Raw genomic sequence first — 17505 nt, 5'->3', positions numbered from 1 at the left:
TGACCGCTAACCTCCAAGGGGTAACACCCGTAGACGCGCGCCATACTCCGCCTTGAAATCTGGCTTAGATTGTAAGCTATGATGAGCAGGGCCCTCCGTCTCCTCTTATACCAAATTATTATATAGCTGCAATGTCTGCCTTCATTTTGTTAAGCGCTGCGAAAACTGTTGGCGCTATATAAAACCTGTATAATAATAATAATTCAAGGATATAATTCCCTCATTCTTTCAACCGTCCAAATTCCCATCAATGAGAGTCTTTCCCTCCTCTGAGTTGATAAAGGAGTTCCAGAGAGACCATGTCTCCTTATATTTCTCTCTTTTCTGCCTGTCTGTCCATACCAGGTTTTCCCGATCGGTTCAACTCTTCCACCTTCCTGAGCCACATGCCCACTGAAGTTGGTTGTGTCTTTTTCCATCTAAGAGGGATACAGGACCTAACTGCATTCAAAGGGTGGCACAGAATAGAATTTTTGTATGTCTTGACTAGCATTTTAAAGTCATGCAACAGAAAAAAGGCTGGATCCTCGGGTGGAAACAAGTCTAAATCAGTATTTTTTGCTAGAAAAATTACTTATGACCCCTAAACATTCTACAATTTTTTTTTACATTTTTTTTTTTTTTTAGCAGAGGGAATAAAATGGCGATCCTTGCAATTATTTTTATGTCACACTGTATTTGCGCAGCGGTTTTGCAAAAATAAATAAATAAATACACTTTAAGGAGTTAAAAAAATAAATAAAAATACAATAGTTAAGCCAATTTTTATAATGTGAACAATGATGTTACACCGATTAAAAAGATACCCGACATGTCAAGTTTTAAAACTGCGCACACTGGTGGAAAGGGGACAAACTGCGGTACTTAAAAATATTCATAGGCGATGCTTTAAACGCATTTACATGGTTACCTGTTTACAGTGAGAAAGGAGGTCTAGCCCTAGAATTATTGCTCTCTATCCAATGTTCGCAGTGATATCTCACATGTGTGATTCAAATACTGTTTATCTTTTTCATCTTATATATTTTTCCACTGGATATGGTTGATTATAATCACGTTATGGACTGGAATTAATTGTTTTGCACTTGAACTTTCGTTTTTTTCACGGCTTTTTTTTTTTTTTCACAATTTCAATTTTTTTTATCATATATTGTATTTGAAGGTTTGTGTGTTCAATTCATTACGGTGTTATTTATATGTACACTTAGGAATTTGTACAAGCGCACCATTATACACCCATTTATCAGAGCAGTATGCAAACTCCTCTGACAAGCTTTAACCAGAGACTGATAGAAGTTGCAAGACTGCTATACACTGCTGATGAGAAAAGGTTTATAATTACAAAAATAATTGGATTTCCATGTTCTGTGTACTGTGGGAGACCAGATATAGCGACTGCAGGGTATGGGGGTTTAGTAACAATTTAACTGCTTAAGGACCGCCTCACGCTGATATACGTCGGCAGAATGGCACGGCTGGGCACAATCACGTACTGGTATGTGGTTCTTTAAGTGCCCAGCTGTGGGTTGCGCTCCTGACCCGGTCCTGTGCTCAGTGACCATGGCCGCAGGACCAGTGGACCCGATCACCGCTGGTGTCCCGCGATCAGGCCACAGAGCTGAAGAACGAGGAGAGGTCTGGATAAACAAACCTCTCCCCATGCTTTCCAGTGTGGCTGTCACCGATTGTCTGTTCCCTTTTATAGGGAAGGACGATCAGTGAAGTCACATGCCAGGCCACGCCCCCCTACAATAAAAAAAACAAATAAAGTCATACATAACACCTACACTGCCCCCTAGTGGTTAACTCCTTCACTGCCAGTGTCATTTACAAAGCAATAAGTGCATTTAAATAGCACTGATTGCTGTATAAATGACAATGGTCCCAAAAATGTGTCAAAAATGTCCGATGTGTCCGCCATAATGTCGCAGTCACAATAAAAATCGCTGATCGCCGCCATTACAAGTAAAAAAAAAAAAAAATTTTTATAAAAATGCTATAAAACTATCCCCTATTTTGTAAACGCTGTAACTTTTGAGCAAACCAATCAATAATCGCTAATTGCGATTTTTTTTACCAAAAATATGTAGAAGAAGAATCCGTATCGGCCTAAACTGAGGAAAAAAACTTTTTTTTAATATATTTTTTGGGGATATTTATTATAGCAAAAGTAAAAAAATCTTAAATTTTTTTCAAAATTGTCGCTCTATTTTTGTTTATAGCGCAAAAAATAAAAACCGCAGAGGTGATCAAATACCACCAAAAGAAAGCTCTATTTGTAGGGAAAAAAAAGGACGCCAATTTTGTTTGGGAGCCACGACCGCGCAATTGTCAGTTAAAGCGACGCAGTGCCGAATCGCAAAAAGGGGCTGGGTCCTTTGGTTGCAAATTGGTCCGGGACTTAAGTGGTTAAGGCAGCCATATATGGATCAACATTTAGCTGGGTTCAGCAGGGACAATCAAGCATTTCAATCCATGTATGGGGGCAGGCTGGTTGTACACAAGTCAATCTACCCGATTGACTAGTGTACTACCCGCCTTTTGGGTTTTTTCCCCCATCAGGGTTGCCGGCTATAGCCGGCAACTCTAATCAATGTGTTCTGATGGCGGGGAGGTCTCCCCGATACAACTGCTCAGTGGGGACGTATGGCCAGTTTTAGATTGTAAGCTCCTTGAGGGAAGGGAACGATGTCAATGTACAGAATGCAAAGCACAGCATCAAATTTCACAAAGCCATAAAAATGCCTGTAATATGTTAATAAAAAATAATATTATACTAATACTAATATTATACTGAAAATCTAAAAGACACTACACCATCATGCAACATGTTTATATATCTGTCTATATAGGAATCGGCACCGAACACATATATACATTACACACTGACCTCAGGGGAGAGCACAGAATAAGCCTGGGGTGGTTTCTCTAGAGAGACAGGAAGACAGAACTGTCCAGTCTTCAGGCGTCCGTTATGAAGCATCGGAATCCACTGGGAAAGGCGAGAGAGGAATGAACATTACATCTGAGTGCGCAGAATGCGGAGAAGTTGTATTCCGATACCAATAACATAACTATCCTCCAAAAAAAACACTCATACCGTGTAACCCACGGGGGTTTCTAGAGGTGTGTTCTGTTTCTGTTGGCAGCTGACATGGTAGAAGGTAAAGAGCAGATGATGATGGTCGGTTAACGTGGCTGGCAATTTGATCTTTATTTCTTCATGGAAATCTGGAGACCTGCAACAAACAGAACAAAAAATAAATAAAAAAATATAAGTCCTCAGTGGGTCAGACTTCTACAGCTCCCGGGTGGGATGCCCCGGCGATCACCATTTGGAAGTATTGCCAGATTCATTCTTAGCGTATTTCTAAGTATTTGGTCCCTTAAGTGGCCCTTGGGGTAAGAAAAACATTTATGAGACACTATCAAGCGTGTTACATGCTTGATGTTTTACCTTACAGGTATTCATACGTGCATCTACTTCCTGAGGGAGTGAACAGAGATTCACGAAACGCGTCGAGTTTTTGGATGCATTTTTTTTATGTAATCGTGTACCGACAGCTTTATTTGTAAATGCCAAGAATAAAATGATGTATGAAATGTACTGATATGGATAAACTACAGATCCACTTGCTATTATTATATCCTCCTTTTTATGTAATGAAGTATTTATGAATAAAACAGCAATTTTGTATACCAGTTATTTATTGGTCGTATGTGTTGCGCCTCATTTAACCACTTAAGCCCCCGGACCATTTGGCTGGCCAAAGACCAGACCGCTTTTTGCGATTCGGTACCGCGGCGCTTTATCTGACAATTGCGCGGGTCGTGCGACGTGGCTCCCAAACAAAATTGACGTAATTTTTTTCCCACAAATAGAGCTTTCTTTTGGTGGTATTTGATCACCTCTGCAGTTTTTATTTTTTGCGCTATAAACCAAAAAAGAGCAACAATTTTGAAAAAAAATACGCATTATTTTTAATTTTTTGCTAAAATAAATATCCCCTAAAAATAAATAAAAAAATTTTTTTTTCCCCCTCAGTTTAGCCCGATATATATTCTTCTACATATTTTTGGTAAAAAAAAAAAAGGCAATAAGCGTATATTAAATGGTTTGAGCAAAAGTTATAGCGTCTACAAAATAGGGGATAGATTTATGGCATTTATATACATTTTTTTTTTTTTTACTAGTAATGGCGGCGATCAGCGATTTTTATTGTGACTGCAACATTATAGCGGACACGTCGGACAATTTTGACACATTTTTGGGACCATTGTCATTTATACAGCAATCACTGCTATATAAATGCAGTGATTCCTGTGTAAATGACACTGGCAGTGAAGGGGTTAACCAGTGGGTGGCAGTGTAGGGGTTAAGTGTTCCTAGGGGTGTGTTACTAACTGTGGGGGGCTGGGCTTTCATTTAGTGAACACTGATCTCTGCTCCAATCACATGGAGCAGAGATCAGCGTCACTAGTTGCTAGGCAGAACGGTGAGATGCTGTTTACAACGGCATCTCTCCGTTCAGCCGCCCCGCGAGACGATCACGGATATACCCGCGACGATAGAGTCCGCGGGACCCGCGACCGGACTCATGGGAGTCCCGACCAGCACGCTCGCGATGGCAGAGCGGCATTAGAGATTGGACGTTCCTGTACGCCAATATGCCTGCCCGAGCCATTCTGTTGACGTACATGGGCGTGCGCTGGTAGGGAACCGGTTAAAAAGGAAGTTAGGAGCTCACTGCCAGTGACGGGTATTGTTCATTCAACAGCATACAAAGACATTTTAGACAATTGTGCTCTTCCAACCATGTGGCAACTATTTGGGGAAGCTTCTTTTTGGTGCCCCTGCCTACAAAGCCAGCTCCATAAAGACATAGTTTGTGGAGTTTGATGTGAAGGAACTTGGGTGTCCTGCACAGAGCCCTGACCTCAAGCCTACTGAACACCTTTGGGATCAATTACAATGCCGATTGTGAATCAGTTCCCCTCATCCAACACCAGTACCTGACCTTACAAACGGCCACACATTCCCATAGACACCCTCCAAAATCTTGTGGAAACCCTTTCCATAAGAGTGGAGGCTGAGAAGGATCTTCATAATAATGCTTATAGTTTTCGAAAAGAGATTTTTATAATCGCATACATGGGTTGGACTTGATGGACTTGTGTCTTTTTTTTTCCAACTTTACCTACTACGTAACTATGTAAGACAGACTTTTTCAACCTTTTCAACACGGAGGAAACCTTGAAATAACCTTTCGGTCTCAGGGAACCCCTGTTAAAATGGCTATATCTACAACTCATGATACATTGGTGTGATGGTCAGTGGAAGAGTGTTCCTTACATCTGTGGTCTTGGGGAAGAATTTCCCCCCTACAAATAGCTAAAAAGATCATTGGCGTCAGTGGGAACTTATCTTAGAGGCAAAAACTGGTCATTGCTCAAGGAACCCCTAGCAACCATTGGAGGAACCCTGGTTGAGAAACCCTGATGCAAGATGTAGAAAGATGTCCTACAGGTGTGATGGTCAGGTGTCAACAATTATTTTTGCCACATAATGTAACATGAACATAAGAAAGTCACCTATTGTGGTAGACGACCGCAGTATAGGCTTCTTTTGAAAATTCTGGGCAGCTTGATTTTCCAAAGATAACCTGAAAGGGGAAATGGAAAGGACATTGGTTAATGAAGAACGCTACATAAAACATATTTGTAGTTTCTGATGCCAGAGTAGTCAAGATCTCGAAAATAACCATTTTATCTCAGCTTCTTATACCGGTGGGGAGGTTTCCAGACCAGACATTGAGAATAAATGTTTATCCTCACCATGCATTATAGGAATTTGTGCGCTTTTAGTAAAATGTTGCTAGGTCTATCATCCCTTGCCTTCTACCCTACTAAGTACTAAGTGTTGGCCATAATCCTAGACTGGAGATGCTCAGAAAAAGGCCACATTCAAGTCTATGGGTGCTCACGGTTGACCAAGGCCGGGGCAGAAGATGATTCTGGGAGACATAAACAGGGTATGGTATGTGGAATCTGTGGAATTTCTAGTTCTAATGCCGCGTACACACGATCAAACAAGCGGGTGGAAAAGTCCGGCAAACTCAAGTCCGCCGGACAATCCCCCCGTGTGTAGCCTCCGGCATACTTTTTTGACCCGAAAGTACGTCGGACTTAGAAGGCAGTGTTGCACTCCAATCTTCCCGCCGGACTCGCATTTCGGCGGACAATCCGGCCGTGTGTGCGCCAGTCCGCCCTACTTTTGAAATGAACGGACTTTTCCCGCCCAGAGAAAAGTCCGCTCATTTCGAGCGGGTCTGCAGGTATGTGGGGCCCGCGAAGGAGACGCCGCTGGCCCCGCCACCTGGTATGGACTTAAAGGGGAACCCCAACGCCGAAAAAAATCGGCGTGGGGGTCCCCCCAAAGTCCACAACAGACCCTTGTCCGAGCACGCTACCCGGCCAGCCAGGAAAGGAGGGGCGAGCGAGCGCCCCCCCCCACCTCCTGAGCCGTACCAGGTGGGCGTGCCCTCAACATGGGGGGTGCCTTAGGGAAGGGGGGGCCGCGCGGCCCCCCCACCCCAAAGCACCTTGTCCCCATGTTGATGAGGACAAGGGCCTCTTCCCGACAACCCTGGCCGTTGGTTGTCGGGGTCTGCGGGCGGGGGGGCTTATCGGAATCCGGGAGCCCCCTTTAATAAGGGGGCCCCGGATACCGGCCCCCCACCATATGTGAATGAGTATGGGGTACAATGTACCCCTACCCATTCACCTGTAAAATAAAGTACAAAAAAAACACAACACACAAGATAAAATAGTTTATTGCACAGCTCCGGGGGTCTTCCGTCTTTGGGGGTCTTCTCGCCGGACTCCTCCGCTATCTTCTTGTAGCTCTTTTACTAGCGGAGGAGCTTCGTCGCCGCGGCCTCTTCTTCCGACTTCGGGGGTCTTGTCCCCCTCTTCGGTTCTTCTGCGGGGCCACCGCGCCTTCTTCTAGCTCTTTTACAGGCAGTGGCCCGGTCTTCTATCGCCGCCGCTGTCGCCGCCGCCTTCCGTTCTTCTGTTCTTCTCTTCTTCTTCTTCAGATGTTGCCTCGCCGAGTCCTCCGCTCACAATAACGGGGACCGGGCACGCGGCGACTTATATAGGGACAAGGGGCGGGGTCTTCGGTGGATGTCACATGGGTTCATGTCACATGGCGACAGTCCCAGCATCCTCCGGGACTGGGGGCGGGGTCACCATGTGACATGAACCCATGTGACATGAACCCATGTGACATTCACCGAAGACCCCGCCCCTTGTCCCTATATAAGTCGCCGCGTGCCCGGTCCCCGTCATTGTGAGCAGAGGACTCGGCGAGGCAACATCTGAAGAAGAAGAAGAAGAAGAGAAGAACAGAAGAACGGAAGGCGGCGGCGACAGCGGCGGCGATAGAAGACCGGGCCACCGCCTGTAAAAGAGCTAGAAGAAGGCGCGGTGGCCCGGCAGAAGAACCGAAGAGGGGGACAAGAACCCCGAAGTCGGAAGAAGAGGCCGCGGCGAAGAAGAAGAATGCCGGGCTCCTCCTCTAGTAAAAGAGCTACAAGAAGATAGCGGAGGAGTCCGGCGAGAAGATCCCCGAAGACGGAAGACCCCGGGAGCTGTGCAATAAACTATTTTATCTTGTGTGTTGTGTTTTTTTTGTACTTTATTTTACAGGTGAATGGGTAGGGGTACCCCATACTCTTTCACATAGGGTGGGGGGCCGGTATCCAGGGCCCCCTTATTAAAGGGGGCTTCCGGATTCCGATAAGCCCCCCGCCCGCAGACCCCGACAACAAACGGCCAGGGTTGTCGGGAAGAGGCCCTTGTCCTCATCAAAATGGGGACAAGGTGCTTTGGGGTGGGGGGGGCACCCCCCATGTTGAGGGCACGCCCGCCTGGTACGGCTCAGGAGGGGGGGGGGCGCTCGCTCGCCCCTCCTTTCCTGGCCGGCCGGGTAGCGTGCTCGGACAAGGGTCTGTTGTGGACTTTGGGGGGACCCCCACGCTGATTTTTTTCGGTGTTGGGGTTCCCCTTTAAGTCCATACCAGGTGGCGGGGCCAGCGGCGTCTCCTTCGCGGGCCCCGCCTACCTGGAGACGCGCTCGAAATGAGCGGACTTTCCTCCGCGTGTGTGGGCGAGTCCGTTCATTTCAAAAGTAGGGCGGATAGTACGGCAGACTTAGTACGCCGTATTAGTCCGCTGAAAAAGTGCCGTGTGTGGGCAAGTAGCCCGTTCGGAAAGTCCGACGGACAGTCTGGCGGAAAGTCCGCCAGAGTAAGTACGTCGGACAGACGGCTACGTGTGTACGCGGCTTTAGTAGAACTCCATGCACAAAAAAAATTGCATTTAAATATATTCCTCAAGTGTACAGATGGAAACCCCCCCCCCCCCCCCCCTTCTATTGCTGTCTTACTGCCATTATTGTCATGCTATGTATTTGCACGAGAATGCCTGCAACACAACCCCTGCTTTTAACGCATACTGTTAGATAGGTTTAATTGGTTGTCTACAGGCTGGTCGGTAAGTTAACGTGGTTGTAAACTTTAAAAAACTTTAAACTTTATAATTAGGCTTGCCTGTAGCTGCACTGGATATCTCCTAAACCTGCACGGTATAGGAGATATCCCTGTATTTGCATGTGCCGACGTCATGCGGCACATGCGCACTTAAGCCAACTGAAGCAATGGCAGTACGTGGCGTTGTTTAAGTTGTACTGTGCCGTTCCCGGCAGCTCCCGCACGCATGGGTGGGAGTGACATCATCGCGGCTCTGGCCAATCACAGCGCCGGTGCCGTGATACCCAGAAGCAAGCCCCGGGTGACATGGCGGCCTGAGGGGAGACAAGGATGGTTGCGGGGGATTCGTTCTCGGGTAAGTAATTCATAATGAGCTAGTATGCTATGCATACTAGCTCATTATGCCTTTATCTTGCAGGGTGTGTTTTTATTTTTATTTTTGCAGGGGGGTTTACTTCCTCTTTAAGCTTGTTTTTTTCCCTGGGATTTATCCTTGGTCTTGTTTATAATCGTTGTTAGCCTTCCAATGCTTCTTACTGCGAAAGCCAGCTATAGATGGGGGCATGTGGCGTCTTTTTTTTTATCACTGCAACACAACATGCCTGTTTTACAGGTCATGTACATTCACACCACCCATCTCTTATTTTATTACTTTCAATGGTCTGAAATCTCCTCATTTGGATGCATATCTCTATAGAGAAGTACACTATATTGTCAAAAGTTACATGGACAAAGGCATCCCAGTCTTAGTCCGTAGGGTTCAATATTGAGTTGGCCCACCCTTTGCAGCTATAACAGCTTCAACTCTTCTGGGAAGGCCATCTACGGGAATGTTTGACCATTCTTCCAGAAGAGCATTTGTTCATGTGCGTGTAAAGGCTGGCGACCCAATACTTTTGGCAATATAGTGTAACTCATGCATAGACTTTTTCTATGATGCGGTTATATTCATTTGTTCCAATAAAGAATTTATTTTTCAGCGTAAAAATACGTTCCTCAAAAGCCACCAAATCCACTTTATACTCAAAGTCCACTTTATGTGCACCAAATTCAGATATTAACTAGTAAAAGTAGCCGTGACATCATCACTGTGATGAAAGCTACCCTGTGGGAGGGGCCCAGTAGGTTCTACTCACTACAGGCTGCCTGCAGAAAACTACAGGTGGGGGCGGAGACGAGACCAGTCACCCTGCACAAGGAGGAAGCAGAGCGGTGGGTGGGGCCAAGCAGGCTCCACCAACTACAGGCTGCCTGCAGAAAACTACAGGAGGGGGCGGAGACAAGACTAGTCACCCTGCACAAGGAGGGAGCAGAGCTGTGGGAGGGGCCCAGCAGGCTCCACCCTGTAGAGATTGCCTGCAGAAAACTACAGGAGGGGGCGGAGACAAGACCAGTCACCCTGCACAAGGATGGAGCAGAGCTGTGGGAGGGGCCCAGCAGGCTCCACCCTGTAGAGGCTGCCTGCAGAAAACTACAGGAGGGGGCGGAGACGAGACCAGTCACTCTGCACAAGAAGGGAACAGAGCTGTGGGAGGGGCCCAGCAGGCTCCACCCTGTAGAGGCTGCCTGCAGAAAACTACAGGAGGGGGCGGGGGCAAGACCAGTCACCCTGCACAAGGAGGGAGCAGAGCTGTGGGAGGGGCCCAGCAGGCTCCACCCTGTAGGGACTGCCTGCAGAAAACTACAGGAGGGGGGCGGAGACGAGACCAGTCGCCCTGCCCATGGTTTTAGAGAGCAGCAGTGAGTGGTCTTTATTGCAGGAAGTCTCACACAGGATTACTGCACAGATCTGCAAGAAATACACAAAGCTCACCAAGATCCAAAAAGAATACACACAACTCTTGTATGTGGTCAATATTTGCTTATCCTGGAGTTCAGCTTTAAAGGGTTAATAAACCCTTGTTTTTTTTTAAACAACAAACATGTCATAATTACCTCCACTGGGCAGTTCGTTTTGCACAGAGTGGTCCCAAACCTCGTCTTCTGGCGTCCCCCGGCGGCTCTCGTGGCTCCTCCTGGCATCTGAAGACCCCCCAAGGAGAAGAGCTATCCCAGGGGGTTACCGCGTGGGCGAGCTCCCGAGTCCAACATTTGCGTCCATAGACACAGAATGCTGGACTTTGCCCCATCCCCCCCAGTGCCTACGTCATTGGATTTGATTGACAGCAGCGGGAGCCAATGGCTGCGCTGCTATCAATCTATCCAAGCAAGAGCCGAGAACCCCCGGGCTGAGAGGTAGAACACGTCTCCGTCATGGGAATGAACGGGCTCAGGTGAATAAAATGGAGGGGCATGGTTGGAGGGCTGCTGAGTGACAGAAGTTTTCTTCACCTGGATGCATTAAGGTGAAAAAATACGAGGCTTTAACCGCTTCCCGACCGCCGCACGCAGATATACTGTGGCAGAAGGGCATGTACAGGCAGAATCACGTACCTGTACATTGCCCTTTAAGAGGCGGGTTGACGGCTTGCTCCTGCCGGAAGCTTCGTGAGCATGATCGCGGGTCCCGCGGACTCGATGTCCACAGGGATACCCGCAATATTCTCACTGAGAGGAAGAACAGGGAAATGCTAATGTAAACAAGCATCTTCCTGTTCTGCCTAGTGAGAGTGTCACTGATCAGCGCTCCCTGTATTCGGGAGCAGTGATCAGTGTTGTGTCACACACAGCCCCTCCCCCCCACAGTTTGAATCACTCCCTAGGACACACTTAACCCCAACAGTGCCACCTAGTGGTCAACCCCTTCACTGCCAGTCACATTTACACAGTAATCAGTGCATGTTTAATTGCACTGATCGCTGTATAAATGTGAATGAACCCAAAATCACGCCAAGTGTCCGATGTGTCCGCCATAATGTCGCAGTCATGAGAAAAATTGCTGATCGCCGCCATTAGTGATAAAAAAAATTATTAATAAAAATGTCATAAAACGATCCCCTATTTTGTAAACACTATATATTTTGTGCAAACCCATCGATAAACACTTATTGCGATTTTTTGGGGATATTTATTATAGCAAAAAGTAAAAAATAATGCGTTTTTATTTTCTAAATTGTCGCTATTATTTTTTGTTTATATCGCAAAAAATAAAAAATGCAGAGGTGATCAAATACCACCAAATAAAAAGCTCTATTTGTGGGAAAAAAAAGGACGTCAAATTTTGTTTGGGAGCCACGTCGCACAACCGCGCAATTGTCAGTTAAAGCGATGCAGTGCCGAATCGCAAAAAACTTTCTGGTCTTTGGCCAGCCAAATGGTCCGGGGCTTAAGTGGTTAATGTTGATTAGCGGGTTGGGAAGGGTAGACAAGAGCAGTTGTTAATAAAAGTACACTTGTCCTTTAAAATGGTCGGGACTCAAAGTCATGTGTGTCTGTCTTGTCCACCGGCAGCAATGAGCGGAAGGAAGATAAGGATAAGAAAGGGCAGATATTAAATTCCTCCACATGTGTGTGACTGTTTAGGACACGAGGACACCATCCATTTTATTTTTATCTACAGAAAGTGTTATCTGGTGTAATGACTTTGGTGTTATTCTTGGCAACATTCTTCATTAAATGGAATACATTTTCAGATGTAGTTCTATTTACCAATTTCTTTTTTAATTCCAGTACAAAAAAATTTTTTTTTTTCTAAATTTCTTTTTAATTGCGTCATATAATGTACATCAAGATCCTGCGCAATCTAGCCACAGTGTTTATGGAGTTAATTGTCCATGTTCCCCCCCCTTACCTAATCTATAAATTTGATTTCTGTATTTATTACGCCTTTAATATATTGATTAGGGATGAGTTTATTTGTGTTTGGATCCTAGTCTGAACCTGCCTGAGCTATCCAACCAGAAAGCGGTCGCTGCTCACCGCCAATCATAAAGCAGCTTATCACTGGTGGTATTGATGGCTTTCTGGCGGGATAGCTCAGGTGGGTGTGGACTAGGTTCTGACGCCTGAGCTCATCGTTTTTATTGATGCAATCAAAAGGAATCTTAAGAAAAAGAAAAAAAAAATCGATTATATATCAATTACCTATCAATTATGTCTATTATATATCAATAATCCGTACATCTATCTGGATAGCTCGGGTGGGCTTGGACTAGGATCAGGCATCGGAGCTTATCTCTGATATTGATCCATGAAGTGTCTTTATGTGATAAAGAAAAGCAAAATGATTACAATAATATGTATCTTATTAAAGCGGAGGTCCACCCTAAAGTGGACCTTCCGCTCATCGGAAGCCTCCCCCCCTCCGGTGCCACAATTGGCACCTTTCAGGGGGGAGGGGGGTGCAGTTACCTGGATAATCCAGGTAACTGCACCCACTTCCGGGATAGCTCTCTGCGGAAAGGGGCGTAACTTACGCCCCTTTCCGCAAGTGCCCGCCCCTTCCCGCAAGTGCCCCGCTGCCTGCTGGGAAACACACAGATCCCAGAGGCAGCGGGGAACGTCCTTATTGCGCAGCGCGATTCGCGCATGCGCAGTAGGGAACCGGGAAATGAAGCCGAAAGGCTCCATTTCCTGATTCCCATACCCAAGATGGCGGCGGCCGGACCCGACAGGCGACCTAGAGATCGGCTTCGGGTGCCGACATCGCGGGCGCACTGGACAGGTAAGTGTCACTATTTTAAAAGTCAGCAGCTGCAGTATTTGTAGCTGCTGGCTTTTAAAAAAAAACAAAAAAACGCGGAGTCCCGCTTTAAGAACAAAGATAATACATTTTTTTTTTTTCGTTTTTGCTCTTAAGATACATTTTATTGTAACAATTTATTTTTAATTTTTTTTTTTAATCACATAAATACAATTCATGCATCAATATCAAGGATAAGCTCGGATATTTATTTATTTTCAATTTTTTTGTCAATAAGATTCCTTTTGATTATAAATATTTTGTCATTTCATCGCATAAAGACACTTCATGCATTGATATCAGGGATGAGCTCAGATATTTATTTTCAATTTTTGTGATTAAAAAAAAAAAAGCAAAAAATTGTTACAATAAAAATGTACCTTATTAAGAACAAAAATGAAAAAAATATATATATTATTGTATATCTATCAATTCATCTAGATAGCTCAACTGGGTTTGGACTAGGATTGGACATTCGAGCTTATTGATTTTGATGCATGAAGTGTCTTTAGGTGATGAAATGACAAAATATTTACAATCAAAAGGAATCTTCTTAAGAAAAAAAAATGAAAATAAATAAATATCTGAGCTTATCCCTGATGTTGATGTATGAAGAGTCTTTATGTGTTAAAAAAAAAGCTAAATTGTTACAATAAAATGTATCTTATTAAGAACAAAAAATGAAAAAAAAAATTATTGTATATCTACCAATTATCTCTCAATCAATTATCTACCAATTCATCTAGATAGCTCAATTGGGTTTGGATTAGGGTCGGACATCCATGCTTATCCCTGATATTTATACATGAAGTGTCTTTATGTGATGAAGAAAAGCAAAATGATTACAATAAAATGTATCTTATTAAGAACAAAGATAACCAATACATTTCTTTTTTTTTTTAGTTTTTGCTCTTAATAAGATACATTTTATTGTAACAATTTTTTTTTTTTTTTAATCACATAAATACAATTCATGTATCAATATCAGGGATAAGCTCGGGTGTCCGATCCTATTCCAAACCCAATTGAGCTATCTAGATGAATTGATAGATAATTGATAAATAAAAATAAAAAAATGTATATCTTTCAATTATCTATCAATTCATCTAGATAGCTCAATTGGGTTTGGACTAGGATCGGACACCCGAGCTTATCCCTGATATTGATGCATGAAGTGTCTTTACGCAATGAGATGACAAAATATTTACAATCAAAAGGAATCTTATTAAGGAAAAAAATTGAAAATTAATAAATAAATATCTGAGCGTATCCGTGTTATTGATGCATGAAGTGTCTTTATGCGATGAGATGACAAAATATTTATAATCAAAAGGAATCTTATCGACAAAAAAATTGAAAATAAATAAATAAATATCGGAGCTTATCCCTGATATTGATGCATGAATTGTATTTATGTGATTAAAAAAAAAAAAAAATTGTTACAATAAAATGTATCTTATTAAGAGCAAAAACTAAAAAAAAAAGAAATGTATTGGTTATCTTTGTTCTTAATAAGATACATTTTATTGTAATCATTTTGCTTTTCTTCATCACATAAAGACACTTCATGTATCAATATCAGGGATAAGTATGGATGTCCGACCCTAATCCAAACCCAATTGAGCTATCTAGATGAATTGGTAGATAATTGATTGATAGATAATTGGTAGATATACAATAATTTTTTTTTTCATTTTTTGTTCTTAATAAGATACATTTTATTGTAACAATTTAGCTTTTTTTTTTTTAACACATAAAGACTCTTCATACATCAACATCAGGGATAAGCTCAGATATTTATTTATTTTCATTTTTTTTTTCTTAAGAAGATTCCTTTTGATTGTAAATATTTTGTCATTTCATCACCTAAAGACACTTCATGCATCAAAATCAATAAGCTCGGGTGTCCAATCCTAGTCCAAACCCAGTTGAGCTATCTAGATGAATTGATAGATATACATTTTTTTATTTTTATTTATCAATTATCTATCAATTCATCTAGATAGCTCAATTGGGTTTGGACTAGGATCGGACACCCGAGCTTATCCCTGATATTGATGCATGAAGTGTCTTTACGCGATAAGATGACAAAATATTTACAATCAAAAGGAATCTTATTAAGGAAAAAAATGGAAAATTAATAAATATCTGAGCTTATCCCTGTTATTGATGCATGAAGTGTCTTTATGTGATAAAAAAAGCAAAATTGTTACAAAAAATGTACCTTATTAAGAACAAAAATGAAAAAAAAAAAATATTGTATATCTATCAATTCATCTAGATCAGGGGTGCCCAACCAGTGGCCCAGGGGCCAAATGTGGCCCGCGGAACCCTCTGATGTGGCCCGCGACCTCTTGCTCTGGGACGGAATAGAAAGAATACGGTTATTAAAGGTCAGTTTATTACTAAAATCACAGTGTATTCTTGTATTCTTGATTCCTCTTGTACCAAATTGTAATGTAGCTGTAATGTCTGCCCTCATGTTGTAAAGTGCTGCGCAAACTGTTGACTCTATATAAAACCTGTATAATAATAATAATAATAATATATGGGCATATCTTTTCTAAAGTGGTTACTGGGCTGCTTTCAAACTGAACCACAAGTGCAGAGCAGTTTACCTGCGGGTTACCTGCACTGAGCCGTATATTTCTATTATTACCTGCGAGTTTGGTGAGCTTTCTGAAAGTGCACCAAACCTGCAGATAATAATAGAAAACTATTACAAACTGCAGGAAAGCCAAAAGGTACACTGCGTTGCAAACGTGGTGCGGGTAAACCGCAGCGCATCAGTGTGAAAGCAGCCTTGGACCCCTTTCACACGGTCAGTCCGACCAATCGAACCCTCCATTCACCTCTAAGTAGTCGCAGACATAAACCGACTTGTATTCTACCTCCAATACGATCCGCTAAAAAGTATCCTGGGCTGCGTCTGTGTCCGCTCTCCAAATGCAGAGTGGACACGGACATGCCATCCACCGCTCCACTCATTGTGGCCCGCGACCGGTTACCAAGTCTCTTAAGTGGCCCTCGCTCTTAAAAAGGTTAGGCACCACTGATCTAGATAGCTCAATTGGGTTTGGACTAGGATCAGACACCCGAGCTTATCCCTGATATTGATGCATGAAGTGTCTTTACGTGATGAAATGACAAAATATATACAATGAAAAGAAATCTTATCAAGAAAAAAAATAGAAAATAACTTGTATAACAATCAATTATCTATCAATTCATCTAGATAGCTCAACTGGGTTTGGAATAGGATCGGACACCCGAGCTTATCCCTGATATTGATGCATGAAGTATCTTTACGCGATGAAATGACAAAATATTTACAATGAAAAGAAATCTTATCAAGAAAAAAATGTAAAACAAATAAATTAATAAATATCTGAGCTTATCCCTGATATTGATGCATGATGTGTCATTATGTGATTAAAAAAAAAAAAAAAGCAAAAAACTGTTACAATAAAATGTACCTTATTAAGAACAAAAATGAAAAAAATATATATTATTGTATATCTATCAATTATCTATCAATTCATCTAGATAGCTCAACTGGGTTTGGACTAGGATCGGACACCCGAGCTTATCCCTGATATTGATGCATGAAGTGTCTTCAGGTGATGAAATGACAAAATATTTACAATGAAAAGAAATCTTATTAAGAAAAAAAATTAGAAAATAAATTATATAACAATCAATTATATATCAATTATCTATCAATTCATCTAGATAGCTCAACTGGGTTTGGACTAGGATCGGACACCTGAGCGTATCCCTGATATTGATGCATGAAGTGTCTTTAGGTGATGAAATGACAAAATATTTACAATCAAAAGGAATCTTATTAAGAAAAAAAAAATGAAAATAAATAAATATCTGAGCTTATCCCTCATATTGATGCATGAAGAGTCTTTATGTGTTAAAAAAAAAGCTAAATTGTTACAATAAAATTTATCTTATTAAGAACAAAAAATGAAAAAAAAATTATTGTATATCTACCAATTATCTATCAATCAATTATCTACCAATTCATCTAGATAGCTCAATTGGGTTTGGATTAGGGTCAGACATCCAAGCTTATCCCTGATATTGATGCATGAAGTGTCTTTACGTGATGAAATAACAAAATATTTACAATCAAAAAGGAATATTAAAGAAAAAATTTGAAAAAAATAAATGATATATCAATTATCTATCAATTCGTCTTCTAGATAGCTCAAGTGGGTTTGGACTAGGATCGGACACCTGAGCTTTTTCCTGATATTGATGCAAGAAGTGTCTTTATGAAATGAAATATTTACAATAAAATGCATCGTATTAAGAATAAAA

The 17505-nt window shown here is 42.5% G+C and overlaps 1 protein-coding gene across 7 annotated transcripts in view; it reads right to left on the bottom strand.

The window, feature by feature from the left end:
* The window catches only part of DOCK7 (dedicator of cytokinesis 7), a 307570-nt gene that overhangs the window by 130047 nt on the left and 160018 nt on the right, over window positions 1-17505 (bottom strand). For all 7 annotated transcript variants that reach the window (XM_077450575.1, XM_077450569.1, XM_077450571.1 and 4 more), the window contains exons 16-18: window positions 5593-5663; window positions 3101-3239; window positions 2891-2992 (exon numbers count right to left, since the gene is read on the bottom strand). In XM_077450575.1, the coding sequence (XP_077306701.1) occupies window positions 2891-2992; window positions 3101-3239; window positions 5593-5663 (312 nt within the window). The remainder of the gene's footprint in view (window positions 1-2890; window positions 2993-3100; window positions 3240-5592; window positions 5664-17505) is intronic.

This window comes from Lithobates pipiens, unplaced genomic scaffold, assembly GCF_037356315.1.
Source record: "Lithobates pipiens isolate NorthernLeopardFrog02 unplaced genomic scaffold, aLitPip1_a1.2 Scaffold_23, whole genome shotgun sequence".
Taxonomy (NCBI): domain Eukaryota; kingdom Metazoa; phylum Chordata; class Amphibia; order Anura; family Ranidae; genus Lithobates; species Lithobates pipiens.
The sequence above is the reverse complement of the archived record's forward strand: the minus strand, read 5'-3'. Positions and strand labels throughout refer to the sequence as shown.